The sequence below is a fragment of the Agelaius tricolor genome, unplaced genomic scaffold (genome assembly GCF_023055355.1).
Source record: "Agelaius tricolor isolate 1412-34295 unplaced genomic scaffold, bAgeTri1.0.p SCAF_2, whole genome shotgun sequence".
In the NCBI taxonomy this organism is placed as follows: domain Eukaryota; kingdom Metazoa; phylum Chordata; class Aves; order Passeriformes; family Icteridae; genus Agelaius; species Agelaius tricolor.
In genome coordinates this window covers 91,034,728-91,058,511 of record NW_027269262.1, presented here as the reverse complement: position 1 = coordinate 91,058,511, position 23,784 = coordinate 91,034,728, and the positions used below count along the sequence as shown (strand labels likewise).

Below are 23,784 nucleotides of genomic sequence, written 5' to 3'. Positions count from 1 at the left end.
TCCCATTTCTTTCCCGGTAGGGAGGAAATTCAGCAGTAAAGACTGGGCAGGTACCTGTGAGCTCTGGCACTCACTTGCAACCTCTTGCTCTACAGAAAAAAGCAAAGCAGCCTTTCCTGGCCCACTGAGGAGTCACAAATCCCTCTCCAGGGTGTGTGGGGCTGGCCAAAAAGTGCCAAACCTGGACCTGATCTGATCACATGCCACAAAGCTTCTCCAAGCTGTGTTAGCCTTGATTATTCATTAGGAATGAATGAAAGTGAGTTATGGGTCATGTTTTGCAAGTGCTGTCAGTCCTGATTATGCAGTGGTGTAGATTTCCTGTGCTCAGGGAGTGCTGTTATCACAGAGCTCATCTACTATGCAGTAGATGTAAGTTATCCTTCTCCAGCTCATCAGAATCTATTTACTTTGCATTGATTCAGTTCCTTAGAAATTAATCTTTGATTCTTTGCAGAACAGAAACATCCCTTGAGTTTGGTTTAAGCAACTTGATTTGATTATTGTTATGTCCTGAATATTGATTCTTAAGTGACTTTAATAAGAGATGTCAAAACTGCCTTATTTCACTTCCCATTTGAGGGCAAGTTTAAACCATTGACAGATTAAAATATTTTTGGACTGATGGTCTTTGTTCTAACCCTAGTCAACACTTGTTTGTGGTTTGACTATTTATTGCCCAAGTGCAATTTTTTCAGTGCTTAACCACGTTGAAGTATTTGCCAATTGTCAGCACCCAGGTATTTCCTTCCAGAGCAACCTGGTTAACATTGATTACCACATGATATTTGCATATTGATTGCAGAGATTTTCTTTGAGCTGTAAAGTTTCGAGGTACTGGGGGATTTCTGTTGGCTCCATGCTAAGTGTAAAACTAATTACCTCTTGTATGACAGAACTTCACTGATTCCAATTTCACCAGCAGATAAAGGCTACAAATAATCTGTGTGGATTGTCTTGATTGCCAATGCAGTTCTTAGTAATGAAACAACAGCTGGTACCTGTTTTACAGCACCTCTTGTGCTGGGCATTCCTGAAAACCTTAATCCATTTCAGTGGCAGGACTGGTTTTCTTCACATTAACTTAAATACCTCATTGAACCTTCAAGGAAAGGAGCACATGGTTTTCAGTCCTTTGTAATGCTTGATAAAAAATGTTTTTCAGTGCTTATATTTGCAAAATATACCAGAAAATCTGCAGCAAACCCCACTGACTAGGTCTAGACAGGGTGGTCAGGCACAGTGGTATTAAATTCTGACTGGGCAATTAATTCAGCACTGGCCAAGAGGCAGCAAGGCACAGCCCTTCTGTAGCACCTGGAATTCCTCTGCTCCTGTGTGAGATCAGATCTGCCTCATTTCCCTGATCTGCTGCAGAGGATGCTCACTCTGAACATGGGACCTGGTGGTGTGGCTCTGCAATGGACAGTGACTGCATGTTCCTGCAGCAAGAAGAAGAGAAAAACCCATTCCTTTTGTAAAGGACAGTGCTGTAACATAGATAATAAATCTGTTCTGGGAGGCTGGGGCAGGAGTGAGCTGCTCATTCCTAACAGATGGGTTGACAATCCTTGTTCAAGTCTGATGTTTCATAAACCACCTTGAGTTGTTCCAAGGCCATTTCCCTTGTCCTGCTTTGCTGTTTAGTTATGGTACCATGTCTAGACTGTTTCTGAGAATGGTTTTTATGCTTTCTGGAGGCTTTTCTTAATTATATGGATAAGTACTTTTATGACTGATTCCTGAAATTAAAACAGTTTACAACCAGGCTTATATTATCTTCTTTGCCATCCCCTGGGTTTTTTTACTGAGTACATTTTCTGATCAGTTTGTACCCAAGCTATTTGTATATATTTCACTACTTTTTTTCTTCTTTCAAATTTGCTGTTCTGCCTTTATTTATTTTTATTGCTGCCTTTGATTTTTTTTTTCTCCTTTTCAGTAGATATTTCTACTGCCATATTTTCTTCACTTAGCATCCTTTTCACTTCCCTTAGCAGCTGTTCCCAGACTATGGGCCATGACCCCAGGCAGGCTGTGGCAGTTATGAGTGGGCTACAAAATTAGGTTGCTAATTTTGGATGTGGTGACACAGGGAAGTCAAAGAGTTGTTGGTTTCCTTTGGCAGTTGTCTGAGCTAAGACTGATAACATGTAGGAAAACAGATAAAGCATCAAGTACCCTTATACCAGATGCCACTGGGATGATAAACAACTAAACCTATTTACTCTTGCTTCAATTTCTCCTCATTTCCATGTCAGTGGTTCTGTTCCCTGTGTCTCTCCCAGACAGATTTTTTGAAGGCAATAACCTGCCAAGGCAGGTCCTGCCCAGCCAAGGAAGCCACAGAGGGTGCACTGAGTTTTGGGGAGTTGTGGGAAGTCTGTCCCTCTGGAAAGAGTTGCTGGCAGTTTTGCAGATCTTCAGGATTCAGAAGGAAAAAAAAAACAACCAAAGACAACAACAACAAAACAAACAAACAAACAAAACAACCCCACAAACTCCAAACAAAACAGATCAGGAAAAATCCCTCCAAGAATAAGCAGGAATAATTCTGGTTTAACCAGTGTCTGTTTTCCCCTTAGCTTGATTCCTTTGTGTTTCTCTTCATTAATGAGCTGCAGATGCATCATATCATGGGCTCAATTCCCTTAAATAATTGCAGTGGCCCATGACATGGATGGATATGACATGGGACAAAAGGCTGTGCTGCTGTTTTGTGTGGCATTTAACCCACCTGCCTCAAGCAGAGATGCTGAGTGTGTGTGGAGATGGGCTTTTCCTGCCCAAGATGTCATGCTGGGTCATCTCACCTTGTTTTAGGTGTCTTTTGTTGATTCTCACTTTCAGCCAGACATCCCTTGCTGCCTTAAAAATGGTGGAAAAAATACGAAGTTTTTCCGGGGCAATTCATCTGATCTGTTTGAAATAAATTACTCCCTAGAAGTGTCTGTTTGTCTTTATGGATTATAGAGGGCTGGCAGGTGGTTTACTCAGATTTAGACAACTACACTGTAAATCTCTGTATTGGTCAGATGAAGCCCCATAATTTCAGTCAGGCACAGCAGAGCCTTGGCAGGACTGGTTCCCCACAGCACTGGGAGTGCCCATGGCTGCTGACCCAATATCAGTCAATACATTGAAAAGTTTTGCATTGATTAAAAAAGCAGTTTGGGTGAGCAGGAGGGTATGGAATAGCTGCAGAGGGGTGATGTGACTATTTTATCCCAGGTATCAGGTTTTTAGGATCTTTCAGGATATGTGTGGTGTGACAGTGATGTCACATAGCTCAGTGTCAGGCACGTGTAAAGGTGACAGAGGCAGCATGAGGCTGTTGGACTGCACATTATCTTTAAAAACCTCTTCTCTCTCTCATGCAGGACCCATGGAAGAGAAGGGATTACCCTGGTTTTGGGGAATACTAGCCTTTGGGTTGATTTAGTGCAACTTTAGGACAATTCTGACACAAAGCCAGTGTTTCTCCTGTATTGAAACCCAAATAATTGCTGGAACATGGCAGGCAATAAATTCCTGTGAAACAGACACTTGTGTAAATGATCATTTCACTTATTCCTGTTACAAATAGGACAAGGTTTATTAATTCTCAGTTGTCATTAAGAAGCTCCACAGACCATGGATTTTTTCTTTTGTCAGTCCAATGCTGCCTGCAAAAACTTGGCCTTTATCTACTCGAGTGTCTCAATTAAAAATTGGCCTTTATCTATGGAGTCTTTCAATTAAATAGCAGTATTATGAACACTCTTGATTCATGCCTAGGTGGGAGGATCTGTGCCATTGTGCAAACAGCTTTTCTGCCTCATTACTAGCTCTTCTTGTTTGGCTAACTTGTTTGCCCTGTTCAGATCACATGATAAATGCAAATCCCTTCTCTGTTCTGTGACATGATGCTGAATTGGATGGCTGCAAAGCTCAAAGGAGAGTTTTTCTCCTTCAATACCATCAGGAAGAAGGGGAGATTTGAGGAGGCTGCTCGCCCCTTGGACCCTTAATGCTGTATGCCCATGGGATTAGTGACATCCTGTTTATTACAAGGTAAATCTTTCCACACGAGGATCAAGTCTGGCAATCAGGGCACCCTTTTCTCCTGTCCCAGCTGAGATGATGTGGGACAGGAAGGCCAGACTTTTCATGCAAGGCTTGGACAGCTGAACTGAGCTTAATTCTAACTCCGTCGCTGTAATTTTATACAAAATAAACCATATAAATCACAGAATGGTTTGAGTTGGAGGGAACCTCAAAGATCATCTTGTTCCCACCTCCTGCCATGGTCAGGGACACATTCCACTTATCCAAATTGCTCCAAACCCCATTCAGCCTGTCCTTGTACACTTCCAGGAATGGGCCATACACAGCTTCTTCATCAGAAATCCACCCAAGTCCCCATTCCTATCTAAAAAAATGCCATTTTAAAGGTGACAGGTGAAGAGTCTGGTTATAACCCTATTTGTCTCACCACCTGCCTTCATTTTTTATTCATTGCCTAAATCTCTTTTCTTCATGAAAATCTCCATCTTGATATCTTCTCACATCGCTTGGGAGATGAGACAATGGCAAGAGCAGCACCCAAAGTCCTGAGTAGTGGACAAGTGGCTGAGAGGGTCTTGTAGGTTTACACCAGGTCCCTGCTGTTCTGCAGGGTTTTAAAGAGGGTCAGTGATCAGCATTTCGTGTTTCTGGGATTGCTGCTGCTTCAAGTCTGTTGCCTGCAGTCAGGAGCAGAATCTTCTTCCCAAGAATTTGAATGGTTATTGGGTTAATATTCTTCTAAACCACCTAATTCACATCTAAGAAGCATTTTCACACCTGCTAGGACTTGTGAAATATTTTCTTTTACAGGAGATGGTACTTTTTATCTTATGATTTATCAAAAAAGACAAGCTTGTGGCCTTCTTGGAGAATTCAAACTTATATCACAAAACACTCTGAATTTCATCCCCTGGAACACAAAATCACAGAAAGTGAAAAGAATGGGAGTCAAAAGCTAAAAATTGCAGAAGGAGCTTGGAAATGGTTAGATATCAGGGGCAAATTTTCAAATGTTTGTACCAATGTTTTCTAGGAGATAGAAGAAATATGATACCCATTTCTTATTAAATGAAAAAAAAAATTAGTCTGATACCTGGAGGAGAGTAAAAACCCACATCTTCCATCAGTGGTCACAGAATACCTGAGCTGGAAGGGACCCACAAGGATCAGCAAGTCCAGCTCTTCAGTGAATGGCCAGTACAGGAATGGAACCCACAACCTTGGTGCTGTCAGAGCAGGCTCTGGCCAGCTGAGCTCATCTCAGAATACTGCAATACAGGAAATAAATTATGAAATAAGATAATTTTTAAATTATAATGAAATAAATTCTGAAATAAAATAATTCATAGATTATAATGGAATTAATTCTGAAAACCCTGGAGAATGCAGGCACTGATCCTGCTGCCCACTACTTTATATTCAACTCTATATTTAAGGCTCAAAAGTTCTTTTGCTAAGGTCCTTCATTTTATCACCTGAATTTGGGGAAAGGCCTCTGACCTTGTTCACACTGATGCTTTCTTAGACAGTGGAAATCAATTCTTTTGAATTTGTTTTAAACAATCTACAAGCAGAATGGGAACTAGTGAAAAAAAAAAAAAAGTAATCTTTCCCATGGGCTTAATGCTTTCTGGGAACAAATCCATGAAGCCTAAGAAGAATTCTGTCACTAGCAATTATTTTCTGTGATTTAAGGTTTCATCGGTGTCTTTGAAGTTTTACAGACTTAAGTGGAAAAGGACTCCCAATTTATTGATGTTCTTATTGTGTTGTCTGTATTTAGGGACAGATTCTGTCTTTCCAATAAAAAATTATGGAGTACTTTAATCTGCTAAGAGGTGTGCTGAGAGGCCAGTGGGATTGCCTGAACATTGATCCTTTTGTGAGCTGTGCTACTAAATCAGCAGAGCCAGTAAAGACTAAATCACATATCTCAGGTGTGATATTAAAAAAAAATATTGTCTGTGTTGGCTTCCACTCATGTGGTGCATTCAGATGAAATACCTGAACTATTAAAAATGCATAATTTTTAAAATTCATAACTTTTAAAATGCATATCTTTTGCATGCTTTCAATATTGTCAAAACCTGTAAATTTAAAATTATGACTTAATTTTTTTTTAAAAAATTGTATATGACAATATTGTGGGGGAAAAAAATGCCCTCAGACTGCTCTCTGTGGCAAACCAGGTGAGCTGGAACATTTCTGGCCATATCCTTGCTGGGCAATTTCATCAGGAAATACTTGAAATCACAGACTAGAACTCACTCACTGACCTGTGAGTGCCAGGCAGCATCTGAATTAAATGAATATCTGCAAACACCAGTGAACCCCAGCCCACGAGTGCTGACCCTGGCACCAGGACAGGCTCTGGAGGCTCTGCCAGCCCAGGAAAGGGTGTTAAGCTGTGCCCATGTGTTCCCCCAGGGCAGGCAGGAGCTGAGGGCAGCAATCATGGGAGGGGTAGCCCTTCCTTACCATCCCTCTCTTCTGCATTTGTGGTGGCTCTGAGGCTACTTTGGTCCCTGGGAGGGGTAGAGAAGTTCCCAAGTTCTGCCCACATCCTGCCCGTCCCTGCCTGTTTACTTGCAGGGCTGGAGCCTGCAGGAGAAGCATTCCCAAAGGCAATCCTCTGCTGCAGGACAGAGACCAGGAATAAGGTAGGTCTGAAAGTGCCTCAGAGACATATAGAGGAAAAAAAAAAAGTCATTTTCCCTCCTCTCATTCTTTTCTTAAAATCAGAAACAGGATGATATAATCCATTCCTAGATTAAATCTCTGAATTTCCCCTGGAAATGTTCCCTTTGCTGTGAGATTCACACTATGCAGAGGCAATGCTCCTATTTATAACTTGTGGCTGAAGAGAAGTCTCTCATTAAGTAGAACAATGTTAGAGTAACTGTTGAATGCATTTCAGTGCTTTGGTAACATTTATTTTAAGAGCTTGTCCTCTGCTGAGAGGTGGCTCAGCCTCAGCACCAGGGTCTGTGTGGCTTTATTCCTACTTTGCACTTGTGTATGTCCCTTAGGGTTTGGGTTTGCTTTTATTTAAATTTTTTTTTAGTTGTTGGTTTTGTTATCATTTTTTCTTTCTGATTTACACTAATAGAGTTGCAGCTGCATATCAGGATGGAGCCAGGCTCTGAGATATGAGAGCTTTGCCACGACAAAAAAATAATTGGTTCCTGCAATTTGGAATCTGATGAAACTGAAGCATGTTAAGGTTGAGTACTTAGCCTGCTCTTGCATGATCTTTCCAATAACTCATGTTCCTTTGAAGTCCCTTCATTGTCCTGACTTTCCTGGGTTTGAATTGTTGCCAGTGAAACTCAGTCCTCCTGGTGTAATTCGTAGGCAGGAATCATAAAGCTGACAATCTTGCACGTTGGTTTGTGGGGAAAAAATCCTTTTGCCCCTAGGTTGTTATTAGGAACAAGATGACAACTTGTGAATATTTTCCAGGTATCATAATGTTTTAATATATTGGAAAGCTGAATAACATCAGTGATAACATCACAGCAATGGTGACATAGTGTTTCTGTTGCCCTGAATTGCAAATCTGTTCTGGCCTATGGTGAACATCAAAAGTTTTAATGCTGAAAATTTTATTATAGATTTTAATATTATTTGTGTCTTTTAATAGTTTGAACCTTACAAGGACTTTACTCATGAAATACACAAAAACAGGGAAAACTGTGGTCTTATGCATATCCAGTGGCATTCCTGTGGATATAACTGAATACTTTAGAAAAGTAATAGACTGGTTTTTACAAATAGCATCCCAAAGCAAATCTTATGGAAAAAAATCTAATGGTCTATGAAGGATTTATTTGTGCACATTGTTTTGTTTTCCATGATGAACTTTTCATAAATAGTATAGTTCCAGGCAAAGTAGACAAGCTGCTTCATGTGAATAAATGAATCAATACATCAAACTAACGCAGTGGTGTGGAACAGCAAGAAGTGACCTATTGTCAGTGAGAAGACTTGGGGGTGTGAGGCAGGATATGCTTTTCAATTTGCTGCAATAAACATTTTTCCAAAGACTTCAGATGTGGAAGTTCAATATAAAGACTGAAGACCTGCATTATGCTCTCAATCTTTTGTTTCATACACCTCACAGGGAAATAAAATTCTGCCTTCTCAAAGGGGAGGCCAAATGTGAGGAGATAGAGCTGCTCTCTCTCAGACTTGAGAGTCAAAACTATGGTTCATGTGGATGGGAGCACCAAAGAGAAGAGTTAAACCCACACCAGTCTTCTGCTCAGAGGTTTGGTTGTAATACAGGGACCCAGCAGTGCTCTCATCTGTCTCACACAGACATTTCAAAGGTGGGGAAATCCCTTTCAACAGATAAATGTCAAACCTGGCTGTTGAACTGTATGGGGCCAGTCCTACACAGAAGGCTGTGCTGTGGAAAGACATCATTTATGTGAGGTGCATTAAGTACAGTGGCTCTCCAAAGCTTTCATACCCCATGTAATGTTGATGTTTTGTAGCTTTACAGCACTTGCTGGTGAGTAAATGCAGCAAGACCAGAATTTCCATGCAGCAAATCATAGAATACCAGAGTGGTTTGGGTTGGAAGAGACCTTCAAGGTCCTCTGTTTGCAATCCCCTACCCTAGGCAGGGACACCTTCCACTAGATCAGATTATCACAGCCCCATCCAAGCTGGAACACTTCCAGGGATGGGGCAGCCACAGCTCCTGGGGCAGCCTGAGCCAGGGCCTCACCACCCTCCCAGGGAACAATTTCTTCCTAATGTCTGATCTAAATCTACCCTCCTTCAGCTTAAAGCCATACCCCCTTGTCCTCTCATTGCATGCCTCTGTAAAAATTTATCTCTCCAGGCCTAGCTAATTAGAGGTCTTATAGATTATTTTCTTTCCCATCCCTGTTGTAGTATTTTGGGGTATATAGCAGTTATTGCTCACAGTGTAATTCTCTGGGATGTCTGATTTGCCTGAGAGATGTAAGTATTTGTGCTGGCATGGAACTTCACTGGAAATGAAAGCCACAGTTCAGCAGTTTAGATTTAAGCCTGCTGAATTTTTGAAAGAAAATTCCTTCCCTGAATTTGGGAGTAACCCCAGCAACCCACATGCCGTGCATGCCAAGTGGAAGAGGGGGTGAGGAAGCTGAATGGGGAGCAGGAGTGCATCAAAAAGCCTGGAAGTTGGATACAAGATAGCAGCTGAAAAATGCACTTTCTTACCTAGCTTTAAAAAGTGTTTCCCAGTAAAAGTACAGTGAATGCAGTTGCTATAGCTACCAGCAAGGTTTTGTGCAGAATTTCTTGATGTACTTGCTGTGTAGTTGTACAAAAGTTTTTCTCAGTTGAAGATAATAATATAATATAATAATATAATCTTGTATTTAGTTTTTCTCCATTTAACCAGGCACTGTTAAGGACCAGCTGTGTTTTCAGTTTCTGTTCAAAGCAGAAGAAGGCAAAGAGCTTGAAAATTTTTATTTTCTTTTTCTCTTTATTGTGCAAGCGAAACATTGTTGAGGCAGCTCAGTTAATCTGTCATTTAGTTTCTTACTTATTTCTCTGTTTGGGATTATTTTTAGGCCAAGAAGCAGCTAATAGCATTATGGCCTTTCACATTTACCTTAGTACAGAAAAAAATAAAATTATTTCATGATTAACCATCAGTCAAGCAACTTGTTCTGGGCCTCAGAAGTCAGGGAAGGGTGTCAGATTAAAACATGACACTGCAAACAGAAGAGGAATGCATTCATTTTAGAGATCAAGTGCATCAGGTGATGGTAGTTGAGCACACAAGCAGCTTTCTAGTCCTAGTGAGGGAATGTTCTGTCTCAAATCAAAACCAACAGTTCTATAGATCAGGAAAAGTACTGCAACTTTGAACAAGGTAGAGATGATATACTGGGATTGTTAGGAGTAATTTTGGATTTATGTTGGCTGGGAGGTGAGACTGCACATTATTGTCTCTTTCATCTGTACTAATCTATAAATAAATGTTGGTCTCTGAATACATTGACATGAATATGACAAACTTTCACACATCAAGTTAGATCTCATATGTATCTGTGGAAAACAAGTTATAACACCTGTTTTATCTCTTAAAGAACAGGCTGTCAGTCTTGCTAACAAAGACAAAACAGCAAAACAAGCACAATCTCATCTTTTTTTTTCTTTTGTTGTTTATTTGGCAACAGATAGATTAAAACAGTTACTCTTCAGACAGCAATTGTGTTGAAAATATTTGCTTATCTGAATATGATGTCAATTCATGTGCATGTCTGCCCATGGCAATGTATTAGTACTTTGGTATTTTCCTTGGCATCAAAAGGAAAAGAAAGCAAAGTGCTTTCTTGCTCCTGAGTGGAGCAGGAAGTTTAATGCCAAAACAGATGTAGAAAGGCCAAAGTGCTCAGGGTCTTTTTGAACCCTTTATTTTCTGGTGAGGGCTCCTCAGCCTCCCTGCAGTCAATGAGAGCAGAGCATCACCGCTGGCATTTGGGTCAGTTGAGCCTCAGGGCTGGCTGTATCCAGTCCAATTCATGGACACAGAAAACTCAGAGTGAAGTTTAACAATTTTAGGCAATCCAGAAGTGCCCTGTAGTTTTGGTTCCCATATCTGTTATAATTCACTTGAAACAAGACTAAACTCTGCACAGAATCTTCTTAAGCTCTCCCTGTGGAAACCACTACTAAAGTTCAAAAAGACATTGCTTTTCCTAGCTCCATTTTGGTTCTTCTTCCCAAACCTGCTTTTCTTGGATAATTTTCTTGGACAATCATTCAGGAAGGGGGGGTTTCTGTTTAGAAGTCAAGTTGTGCATCTTCTGTTCCCCATTAGGCAAAGTCTATTCCTCCTCTGCATCTGAACTTGATAAAGTTTCCTATCATTACCTTTACCATCTTTAGCTGTTGATGCTTTTGGCTGAATTTCTTATGTCACCTTGACCAGACAGACATTTGCTGAAATATTGGTATCTGTTGGAACACCAATATCTAAAGCTTTGCTCTTTGTCTAAGCTTCTTTCATTGTGTCTGGGGAAAATAATCACTTCTTGTGAGTACTTAATTTATTTTACTCTTCCTCATGAGAAAGAGATAAAATCAATCTGGGTATGGATTTTTTCTTTTTTTTTTCTCTCCATGAACTTGAAAGGAGCTTAGTATAAAACCACATAAAATGTTAGTTAGATACCTACAGCCCAAACTTAATTGAGATAAATCCCAGCCAGAGCTCTGCTATGTCCTAAGAAAAAGAGTACAGTGTGAGACCATTTGAAACTAAGCTTTATGGTACAGGAATGCACAAAATTAATTTAAGTTCTAGCACTGCTGGCTAAGTAGGTATCTCTTTTCCATTTCTACAACTTTTCCATGTCCTTTCTCCTCCACCAAATTTTAGAATTTTTGTTTTGTTATTATTTTCCTGAAAACACTCTATGTCCTTATCCATTTCAAAATATCTTCTCCCCAATTATCAAATAAAATCTTTGATACCTATATTATCTATGCAATAGCTCTCTCTTCTTTTAAGATAAAAATTCAGGATATGGCATATGAAGAGAGAAAAAGGAAATGAAGAAATTTTTTGGAATTTCAGGAATTTTTGAGACAGTATGAGGCACTTTCTCCTACAGTTAATTGTGAAAATTTTAGATATGAAGAAATTATAATGTTAGGAATTATAATGTTTCATTCATGTGATCTGAAAATTCCTTTTTTTCTGTTGTCATCCTTTACCTTTTTGCTTTCTTTTCTCCCACTGCTGTTTTTGAAACTTGTGAGAAGAATGTCAAGAAAGGAAGCAGAGTGGAGAGGATGGGACAGGGTGAGATCTGAAATGGCCCAAAACCCTTCCAGCCAACATCAGAGTTATTGATGTGATGCTGTCACACCCCTGGCCATAAGCACAGACAGGGAGACCCAGCTGTGCTTCAGGGATAGCTGCAAATCTCTTATCAGCTCCTAAGTGATAAGCTCCCTCTTGCCTCTGTCAGCTGCCTGACATAAGAGCTGTGTGTGGGCTGTAGAGCACAAGTTTTTGTATCTTATCCTTTCAGTGTGAGTGACAGTGGTGAAGAGAGCCCTTCCTTTAAGAAACTAGGGATGACTTACATGTTTTGTCCAGCCACATCTTTTCCTGTTAAATTTACTGTTGTCAGACCCTTATTTGCTGTACTTCTCTTCAGTGTCTTCAGATCATCTTCTGTTTTCACGGAATCATAAAATGCTTTGGGTTGGAGGGGACCTTCAAGCTCACCTAGCCCTGACCTCCTTACCATGGGCAGGGACACCTTCCACTATCCCAGGTGGCTCCAAGCCCCTCCAGCCTGGCCTTGAACACTTCCAGAGATAGGATATCCACAGCTTCTCTGGATAACCTGTACCAGCGCCTCACCACTTTCAAAGTAAAGAATTTCTCCCTCATATCCAATCTAAACCTGCCCTCTCTCAGCTTAAAGCCATTATCCCTTGTTCTGTCACTACATTATCCTTGACAAAAGCCCCCCTTCAGCTCTTTAGGTGCTATAATATCTTCCTAGAGCCTTTTCTTTTCCAGGCTGAACAATTCCAATTATCTCAGCCTTTCCTCACAGGAGAGGTTCTCCATCACTCTAATCCTCTTTGTGGCCTCCAATGGACTCGCTCTTACAGGTCAATGTCCTTCCAGTCTTGCTCTAAGTGGGGTCTCATGAGAGTGGAGCAGAGGAGCAGAATCACCTTCCTTGGCCTGCTGGCCACTCTGCTTTGATGCAGACCAGGATATGGTTGAATAGGGCTGCAAGTGCACATTGCTGTCTAATGTCCATCTTTTTATCCACCAACACCCTCAATTCCCTTTTGGCAGGACTGCTCCCTATCCATTCATCTTATTCATCCATTCATCCATCCCATCTTATTTAGTTTTCCATCTTACTCACAGCCCCGGATGCAGAAATGACAATAAAAGGGACAAGGCAGAATTTTCCTGCAGGTCTCCTTCTGCTGGGATCATGGTGAAATCATGGAAGGATTCACAGTCAGTGATTTACTGAGTGTCACATTCAGAAACTGAGAGGGGTAAAGCCTGGTTTTTATCTCAGTCTTGGACTTAGGATCTCTGACACTTGATAAATTCTGCTTCTGCTTGACTCCCCTGTTTTCCCCGTACCTGCCTGTCCCATGCTGATGGTGGCCACAGTGGTGGGCAGAGATGGCTGAGACATCAAAGATCCAACTTGTCTTCACTCAAAACTGTCCTGCACCGAGGCCATGCTTCTTATTTCTCTCATTTCATAGCAATCTGTATTGATGGTGAAGACATTCACAATGCAGAACTTTGTGGTCAGAGGAGATGATTCTTCCTGCCTCCTCTTAGCCCAGCTCCTTTCATAAGAGGGAGAAACTCTTCAGGTCAGAGCCAAAAAGAGATTGTTACAAAGGAGTCAGTTACTTCCAAGATTTTCAGTCTTAAATTCTCCACTCAACCTCCCCACTCTGCAGACACCTAAGCTGGTAAGGTGTCTAACCTTAGGGTTCTGCTGTTAGGGCTTCCAAGATTTGCCCCTGCCTTAAATGATTTGAATTATACAATTATGAAAAATTAAGTGGCAATCCTACATCAGTTCCAGTACCACCTTTTTTTTTGGGTCAGTTCTCAAAATGCTTTGTTTCAATGTCAGCTGTGAATTGCTTTCTACCCTGGGGCCCTGCTGCAACAAGGAGGTACAGACTGGCCTGCTTCTAGAATACCTGGAGAGAAGGGGTTCCTTCAAGCTGCTATATCTGTTCAATTGTCCATTTTCACTCTAGTGTTTTAAAATAGAAATGGCTGTACTTGTCCTCAGTGAAGGAGAGCATGGAGATTCTCAGCTTGGGTGAGTTTCAGGCAGTGGATACAAAATCTGGGAGTGCTGGATGGAGAGGGAAAGGTTCAGGGCTGAAGATGCAAACCTGCTATCTGTATCTCCACAAGTAATGACAGATACCTCTTATTTTCATGGCCTTTATTCACAGATCCTTCACTTTTGCTGGTGTGTTGGTGTCCACAGTAGAGTTCTGGGTTTCATTACAAAGGTCAAATTAGACCATGGAAATGCAAATTAGACCATGGAAAGGCTCTGCAGTACTAAATCTCTTAATCAAATGCACTTGTTGTTTCTGAACAAACTTTCATTACATTAGATGTCCATCATCTTTTTGGAACACATGGAAGAGGAACTCAGCCACGTGGTTCAAGAAGAAGGCATTCACATTCCTGTATTTGGGAAATTTTCTGTCATTTGGATAGTTCAGCAGGAATGTTGGGAAGTGGTAGGTGAGCGTGTGGTACACATCCAATTAGCATGGCCCTGTTAATAACCCTGAGAGTGACAGACAATGAGCATGAGCTCATTTCTGGAGTTTGTAGGGATTCTGGTTATCCAGGCCATTATCATAAGGCAGAGAGCAAGGAATGCAGAGCAATTCTTCCTTGCCCCAGTTAGGAGTTCTGGGAAATGCGTTCACCAGGCTCCTCTTTGTTAGAAAGTATGTTGTCTATTTTCCAAATAGATTTAGGCTGTTACCCCATCCTGATTCCTTGCTCCAGCTCTGCTTGCTAACTATATAAAGCCATTACATATGGGTCTTTTTACTGACATAATCCTCGACTGCGCTATAAAAGAAAATATTAAATTTCATTCCAAGAGCTGTAAGAACTTCCATGAGGATATAAAAAGCAGGAAATTGGCCCTGTAAGAGTGGAGTACTCTCATATTGAATAGCCTTCAGGGGCTCAGTGTTAAAGGCTTCTTCCTAGTAGCTAATGTAGGTTGGAACAGTTTGGCCTCTGCTTGAGAGGAAATGGGATTTGTAGGACTTTGCCAGTACAGGTTTACAGGGCTTATGCCAAAGGACTGGTGTTCTGTGACCCTGTACAAAATCAGCATGCTCCATACATACTGTACTAAGGAGAGTTTGAGCATGCAGTACTGAGGAAAAATCTCAGGATTTTCCACTCCATCACAAACTGGTCCTACCATAACTTTTCTGGACATCATTTTGGTCTTTGTCTTCTTGTATCACTCCTCTTTAATCTGGACACCCTACAGACAGATGTGGAGGTTAATTTAAATGTATGAAGCTCTGGAAATTATGTTATTTACTACCCCAAACAGCCAGTGTGCTTTGTATTACCTTCAGGATTTTCCCTTTCCAGGAGGTCTGTGTGCTGAAAACCCTGCTTCAGCAACAACATGAGAGACATTTCAGCATTGTGCTAGGTTTAAAAGAAGACAAAAAAGTATGGGCAAAGTTTTCTAACTTAGCCTTGTGCAATACAATCATTATTAGGGTGGTTGAGCTGTGCACCTGCTACTTGGTAATGTATTTTGGAGTGTGTTCTTCCAAGAGCATTCCTAAATTTTTATGTATCTAATAATATTGTGTTAATATCCAGAAGATTCAAGTAAATTTGCATCCCAAAAGATGAGCCACTGCAGAGGCAGAAAATCGACCGACATGTTTTGTAATTGACTTGCAATCTATGTGACTTGAATTATATACTTGAGAATCTTTTGGGGCTAGAAGAGGATAGTAAAAATGAGATTATGACAAGTCAATCAACCTCTGAGTATCCTTTTCTGTTGCTAGTTCCCTGGTCCATGCTAAAGAGGCTACAGCTTTGCAGAGGAAAGTAAGTAACAATTAAGGGGAAAAATTTATTTGAAAAAAATTCAAATAAAATGCAGCCCTGAGAAGCTACTTTGCTTTATTTTCTTTAAAGCATCTTGAAGTATTGGACCAATGCTTCAGTTTCAAGTTCAAGACATTCTTCCTGCCTTTGCCAGTGAGTAAATAAACATGGTGAGAGAAGCTGTCAGTACAAGTGCTACAGGTGCTGGTGCCTGGCTCTTGGGAAACTCTGTTTTCAGGCACTGTTTTCCCAGATCAGATGTGCAAAGCTTCCCCTTATCAGCCTCTTCTTATCAGCTCTTCTAATCCCTTCAGTCTCTGAGACACTTCCCATGGGTCTTTTCCTTGATAACTATTTCAGTAAGGCTTACCAGGATGCTTGAGCAACTGTGTTTTTTACAGAACCAGCCTTTTAGATTTAGAATTTCTATTTAAATTCAAACTCCTTGTTAGCTGAAGTGAGAAGGGGTCACCCATTATGGACTTGGCTGGTCCATAAACGCATTAATTCATAGCGTGCAGTGGAGATTTTCCTGACAGTCTGGTCAATGATGCCAAAGCCAAAGGGAGAGTTTGTCACAGATTTTGATTGTAGATTACCTTGGGGTTTTCTTGGACAATCATTAGAAAGATTTCTAAGCTTGATATGCAAGAGTACAACTTAAATCTGGAGTTACTTCCTCTGGGCAAAACACTGAAAAGTTATACTTGGGATATTGCCTCAAGGTTTCAGCCTGCAGGCACTGCATGGCTGCAGCAGGCAAAAATACCCTGCAAAGTCCTCTTCTAGCAGTGAGGATGTTTTAGAATAGCAGGGATTTGGCAGACAACCAGTAAGGGCTTGTTTTAAAGCGTCTGTGGTAAATGCATTTATGAGGGGTCAACTTGTGGAATGCCTGATCCAAGCATAGGTTAAGGAGTCAAGAGTAGCTGTATTCTAATTCTGACCTTGCCTCAGGGTTCCTTGTGTGTGTGCACGTGCAGCACCACAAAGGTTAAAGGAACATTTCGCAGGCTGCAAATTAGGAAATGCCAATGTTGAGTTAATCCTTGGAGTGTGCTTCATGGCCCTCTAGGACTCTTGGCTATGCTCCCTTTTAGGATTTTTTCCACTCAACTCCTGTTTTGTTGTGTCTCCTGGACAGGTACCTATCACTGAGGGAACGGCCATGTATTATTTTTCCCCTCCTAAGTTATCAATATGTACTTTATTTCTCGCACAATCAAACACTTCCAATTGCAGCAATATTAATCATTCATGGGCCTGGGCAGTTCCAGCACCAAGTGCTTCAGGGCAGTAATAGAGTTCAGCAAAGGCAAACAAATCGATGGGATGGAATGGTCTGCTGATCCTTCCCACTGCCCTATTTCATCTCCCATAAAGCCGAAAAACTGCCTTGGCTCACATTCATGTTAACCATCACTCTGGATCTGATCAGTTTTTTAGGGATTGGGATGGAAGTTGCTCTTAAAATGAGATGTAGCCCAGAGAAGCTGTGGCTGCCCCATCCCTGGAGGTGTTCAAGGCCAGGCTGGATGGATCCCTGAGCATCCTGGTCTAGTGGAAGGTGTCCCTGGACATGGCAGGGATTGTAATGAGATCATCCTGAAGTTCCCTTCCAACCCAAACAATTCTGTGATTCTATCATTGCAAATGAAGAGAAGAAATGTCCCACCACCTGCAGCCTCACCAGCACTTAGAGCAGATGTTGAAGAGTTTTTTGCTAGCAGGGTGCACGAATGGCTTCATCACAGCATACTGTGGGTCTGCTGACACTCTCCTCCTTGATTTCAGCAGACTTGGGCTCAGTTGTAGTTGAGCAAAGTACCTCAGGAATAGCTCTGGTGTTAGCAGAGAATTTTCTGCTCTATTATTCACATGGGTTTTTAAACAATGTCCACTGAAATCAATGTTCCTCTTTTCATTAACTGCAGTTGGCTTTGGATCAGGCCTGGGAAGATGCAGATCTTCCAGAAATGCCATCGGATAATTTCTTTAAAAATCATTGAACAAAGATATACGACCCATGGGATGATCAGCAGGGAAGAAAGTCCCATCTCTCTTTTATACAGTTGGCTTCCTGCTCATATCAGCAATAATTTAGATAATTAAATTGCTTAGTTCAGTAGTTGGAAGAAGCACAATCAACAAGCTGACTCTACTAAGATGTCAGATGTATTAGTGTGCTGGGTTTTATATTTGTTTTTCTTTTTTGTGTGTGTGTGAAAAGCTGTATAATTGGACACTGTCTTTTTCACCCCCAGCTAACCTCTTCTTCAGAGGAGCATACCAAAGACATTTAAAATCACATTATGAATGCCAGCATAGTTACAACATTTATATGGCATATGGTGATGTTCAGTGGCAGCAGACGAATGGATGAAATCAAGCACAATAATAGAATCAGCCCCCCTTGAATTTAACAGTAAGACAAACAATTCAGTGGTGTAATTTAGTAATATGCAAGCAAGAGCTCGAATATTTTAATGAGGAGTCTAAAGTACATAACTGGGCATACTTTTAACATTTAACTTTGATTTAGTGGTCTTTGTTCTGTCCCTATAGGGTCTTTGAACTTTTGCTCACATGAGGTAGAAAAAGTTTTATTAAATCACACTCCTGAAATGCTCATCTTACTGTGACTCCAGCTTTATTTTGTTTTGTTTTATGAATATTTGTGGCTGAATCACTGCTCTGAAGAATGAAGGAGATCAGAGAAAGTGTTCTGTGATTTTCCATCTCTAACTCATGTGAGTTTTGCTGTTTGTGGCAAAACATCTCTCAAACCAGGACAGAAGAGCAGTATCTGGAGAGGCTGAGATAGGGTATATCCAGAGCCATTGCAAATTGCTTCTCCTAGAAGTGCCATGAAGTTTTCTTCTCTGCCACATTCCCTGTGTCTGCCCCACTCTGTGTCTTTCCTTTTATTTTTTTGAGATGCCACTCCTAAACAAACAATTTTGCTTCTCATTTTGCACAAAAACATTTTTCATCCTTGTCTCCTGATTTGCAGTGTTGAGATGAGAAATCCAAGTTCCCCTTTGGCTCTTTTTTTTTTTTAATTGATGTTTTTTTGCCCTGCATTCCACAAAGAGTATTTACTTATTGTTCAAAACTAGAGAGACCTTACCATGGATTCCAACTGACCTAAAACTCTACACTAACCCCCCCAAAAAGCCATCCTGAAGCTGAAAGTTATATGGAACTCGTACCTATCTTTTGCATATTGTTTGTTCAGCTGTGAGATGGTATGAATAGCTTTATGCTGTGCTTGTATTTCGAGTGTAGAGAGCTCACTCTAACATTCACCAACTTCCCAGCCAGGATGCCATTCCCACATCATGTTTGCATGTAGCCAGAAGTATTCACTCCATTTTTTCCCATTAAACTATTAAAAAGACAGACGCAGAGTCCACAGTTCAGTAATAAACTTGGACGTGATAGGATTTGTCAGTTGTTTTTGCAATATCCCTTAATGCATCACAAGGGAATCCCAAAGTGGTGTTTGTGAAATAAAAAGAAAATGGGAGATATTTTTAAATGATGTACATTGACTTAGGCCTCTTTGAGCAAAATTATTCCCACATGATAGGCTGAACTAAAAATAATAGTAATTAAAAAAAAATCCATGTTGGCCATTTGGAAATAGGGTTAAACATAGAGAAATTCTTAGTCTTGGATCACTTTGAAAACTAAACTGTCTCAATTTTGGCTCCTTTTTGACCTTTTCTCCTGGAAAGGGAAATAAATAGCAATCAGCTGCTGCAATTTCAAACTGGGCACAGTGACTGACTGAGGTGGGAAAGAAACAAGTGTGGAAAACCCATAGCTAAAAATATTTTATTTCCAACCTTTCTTATAACACCTCTGAAGACTTCATTGCCATGACATGGGTCCTGTTTATGTGAAAGGGGCAATTTTCTGTCACTGGTATATTTGTACATAAAGTAGTTGCAAGTTAAGAGACTTGGTTCAATTCTTTGTGCTATAAAAGTGGATAAAATTATATATTTTGGCCTGAATACAAGAATAATATTGAACCATAAATGTGTATTAAAGCCACCACAAGTTACGATTATAGATTTTAAGCAGATGTTCTGATTTGATTTGTGGCTTTTTCTTCCCCACTATTTTTAGCCTAAATGGCTGCTCTGAGACACCTTGCAGCAGTCAAAATGCAGAAATGAGTCCTTGAAGTGTTTTGGCAAGGAGGGGAGATGAATGAGCCCTTAGAGACAGAGCCCTCAGGCCTGGCCATGGAGGAAGCTCTTCTGCTGGGGTGGAATCCCACACGCACCCAGTGAGCCCCATCCACCGAGCTGCATCTGCTGCTCACAGGGCCCGGGTTGTTCTGCTGACTGACACCAGCTGGTGCTCTGCTCCTTTTATCCTGGCCTGCTGTGGGTTAGCAGCTGGCCAAGACTGTTTTTAAGAATGTATTTATAAAACTTCACAGCCGTGCAAGCCCAGATATGGAGCAAGGACATTTTGAGCTCGGCGCTGGAAGTGCAGGATGTCTCTTGGCAGATCTGGTTTCCCAGCTCTTGCTGCTGCCACAAACCTGCTGTCCCATCACTTGTACCCAAAAACAATGTTTCCTAAAAAAATCCAGGGGAGCAGAAACCTTGGGCTGAAGGCTCCCACAGATATTTTAAGTCATGCCTGTCCTGATCCCTCTGCAGGCGGCTGCCTGATTGGTATTTCAATAACGTGCTTATTTAGAAGGAAATTCTAACTCCTGTAGGGCACAGTGGTATTTTCATGCCTTTTTTACCCTGCAGCCTTTTCCAGCTGGCTCAAACCTGAACACCTCACTGTCTGGTAGGGACATCGTCTGGCTGAGGTGCAAACTACAGCACCTGATTGTGTCCTTTGTATTTAGGGTTGGTACATGAATAAATATGGGTTTTTTTTAATCTTTCTTGTATTTATATTCCACTGCTGGCAGATACTTCCAAATGTTATTTACAGTGAATGGTTTATTATATGTATTGCTTTTCTCCTTGTCTGCATAGGATACAGACTTCTGAAAATAACCTGTTTTTTTATCTTTTGGAAAGAGCCTGTATTTTTTGTGGGGATAAGAATTTATAGCAACATCTTGACAACTTCATAAAGTTTTTTCCCCTTTTTAATTTCCTAAACCAGCACAACATGCTGAGATACATGGTAGAGATAGGCCCAACATCTGACTGATCAAAACGGGTTTTGAACAAATGCTGACGCCACCATTCTTCCTGTCTGTGATTCCCACAGAACCTTATTGCTTTGAAAAGAAATACCCTAGAAGGCATAATTGACTCTGCAGCAATGAACTACATCAGACAGTGTCCCCTTCATGACTTCTACCCAGCTATCAACAGTGAGAAGCAGACGTGCATGTTAAAAGACTGAGAAGGCACAACTTCCCCAAGAAAATGGACAAAGAAATCATTAGAATCCTTAAAGAGGAAAAGAAAGAATGAGGAGATGGGAAAAAGTTTTTGAAAATAATGCCTCAGGCAGTGAGAGCTGCAGAGCGGAAGCTGGTTGCTGCCTTCTGGGTCTGCAAACAGTAGATCAAACTGCAATGACTTTATGATATAATAAAAAATAATAAAACAAGACCAATAACAGATTTTTTTAAAGTGTTGATCTAGTGTTAGAAAGCACAACTTAACTTTTAACAGCTCAGCCACTTTGCCTGGCTTCTTACCATACCTTCTGACTTCAGTGACTTCACTCAAAGTCAACCCAAACCAAAGACCTTATATTGAAGATAACCCTGAGCTTTTGTACATCTTTAAGCTAAAAAGGGGAAAGATGTTTTGAAACTGCTGAGTTTACCCCTGCAGAGAAGGAGTAATGGCAACAAATACATGCATGAAAACAGTGGTGTATTTTTAGCATTTGTCAGTTTTGGGGCTCCAGAACTGAAAGCAGTGATGGGTGAAGTGGCAACGGGTTGTGTGTGTGATTTGTAGTGGTTTGTATCTGGGCTCTGTGTTGTGTATCTCCTAATGATGAATGCGTGGGAGGGCCAGGCCAGGAATGGTTTCCACTCCAGTGCGCTGATTGTGTAGTTGGCAGTGGGCTCAATTAAAGTATAATAATCTGGTAATCTCTCTCCTGTTTCCATTCAGCTGCTTCACAGTGAATAGAGCCAGTGAACGAGTATGGCTTTTGAAAAGTAGGTGAACTCCTGCCTCTTTGTCTGAGCAGTTTATGTCTAGTCAAGTAAAATGACAGGCAGAGGAGGCGACTCTCCAGAACGTTGCTCTCATGCCTTGCATCATTACTGCCGTTGGCGCTGCTGTGAGATAACACTTGCTCTTTATTTCCCTTCCTAGGCTGCGGGTTGGATTTCCAGCAAGCTTCGCACCCTGGAGAAAAAAGGAGCTGATGTGAGAGAGGAGATATGGATACGTGCATGGTGGGAAGGTGCCGTGTGCCCCAGCTCCTGGTTCTTGTCACGTTGGTGCTCAGCGGGGAGAGAGCCGCGGCACAGAGAGCAGGTACGCGCTCCGCTCGCTGCCTCACGCCCCCGAGCTGGTGGGCTCTCCCATGGTGGGAAACATCAGTTCTAGGAGGAAATCTATAAACAACCCAAGATATTTACTGCTGGAAATACGTAAAACAGGCCTTAGGGATGGAGAAAGCTCAGGGGTTAAGGCTGTGATTTACCTGGGGTCTTTGGTTCTGCTGCAGGCGTAGAAAGTTTAGCTCAGCTGCCCACACCAAGAGGAGCAGCTCACCACAGCTTGCTCTGGATGTGCTCCATCTACCCCACATGGCATGGAGGTGATCACTTCTTCCATCGCCTCCTGTGAGTGTCAGATGAGACCTGGTGAATCTTCTGCCTGGCTGGGACTTTCCTGCGAGCTAAACAGGGCCAGGGCACGGTTCATGTCCTCCTCTGATTCCAGACACTTGAGGGATACGATGATGTGGTGCTTAGGGACATGGATGGACTTAACAATGCCAGGCTAATGGTTGAACTTCATGATCTTAAAGGTCTTTTCCAACCTAAATGACTCTAGGATTCTATGTTTCTCTCCTGTCTGGTTATTAGCATGGTCTCTGGCACAGCTTTTGGCCTGGGCTCATGAACACTCTCTCCCAAATGCTACTGAGTGCATTAGAGGATGGTGTAGCTCAGGGACTATTCTTACAGGGATCCTTGATAAAGACACGTTGGTTCTTGTGTAGCAGCAAGAAGATGTATCTGACATCAGTGATGCCATACCTCAAATTAAAAATGGTTGTAGACCCACACATTTTTTTTTATAAGAGTCCAAAGGCATTTTGAGATGAAGATTTTCTGTCTCTTTTTCTAGGAAAGCTGCTATTCTGTGGGCTTGGATAATTTAGAAGAAAGGAAAGGCTTTTTTAGACCTTTTTCAGTTTAAGGAATAGCTGCTTTACAGCTTTCTTATGTGATCTCTCTATAGTTTTTTTGGGTGAAGTTTACCAGAAATAAATACCTAGTAACCAAACAAAGTGAAATCTCACTTTTTTTCCTGCTTCTGGACCTGTCACAGGCAGAATATAGTGAAGCCATTTATATGTTCATTCTGTGCTTACTTTAAATAATTTTGGGCTTATGGCTTGTTTGTGAACTATTTTTAAAGGAAATATTGCAAAACAGTTGGTTCAGTGTCTGAGTAGATGAGCACAACTCTTTGAATCATGCTCCCAGAGAGCATTTCTGCAATTACAAAACTGAAATTTTGCTTTCTATGAGCTATCTCCCGTATTCCCTTAACACAAATGGAATTGTTTCTGCCAGTAAAAAGTACTGTTATGGCATTCTTGGAAAACAATCAATTTTGTCTAGCAGTGGACATTAAAGTGCTGAAAATGTAGATTAATATTTACTAAAAGCATTTCTGCAGCACTTCATCTCACTGCCACCAGGTCTGTAAGCAAAGAATCACCAATGCAAAAAAAAATGATCCTGAAATACCATGTTTTTCCTCCCTGCAATACTGCCTTGAGTAGGCAACACTTTTTAAACCTTAACTCCCCCTTGTTTTAAGCCTCATTGCCCTTGAACACAGACAGGATTCATTCTGTCTGTCCTGTTTGTTTTGAAATTGCTCTTGTCTCAC

At 41.2% G+C, this 23,784-nt stretch overlaps 1 protein-coding gene across 1 annotated transcript in view; it reads left to right on the top strand.

The window, feature by feature from the left end:
* Positions 1 to 23,784, top strand: part of COL22A1 (collagen type XXII alpha 1 chain) — a 241,495-nt gene that overhangs the window by 5,139 nt on the left and 212,572 nt on the right. Inside the window, exon 2 of the mRNA XM_071421854.1 lies at positions 22,024 to 22,188. Coding sequence (XP_071277955.1) covers positions 22,092 to 22,188 — 97 coding nt within the window. The 5' untranslated portion in view covers positions 22,024 to 22,091. The remainder of the gene's footprint in view (positions 1 to 22,023; positions 22,189 to 23,784) is intronic.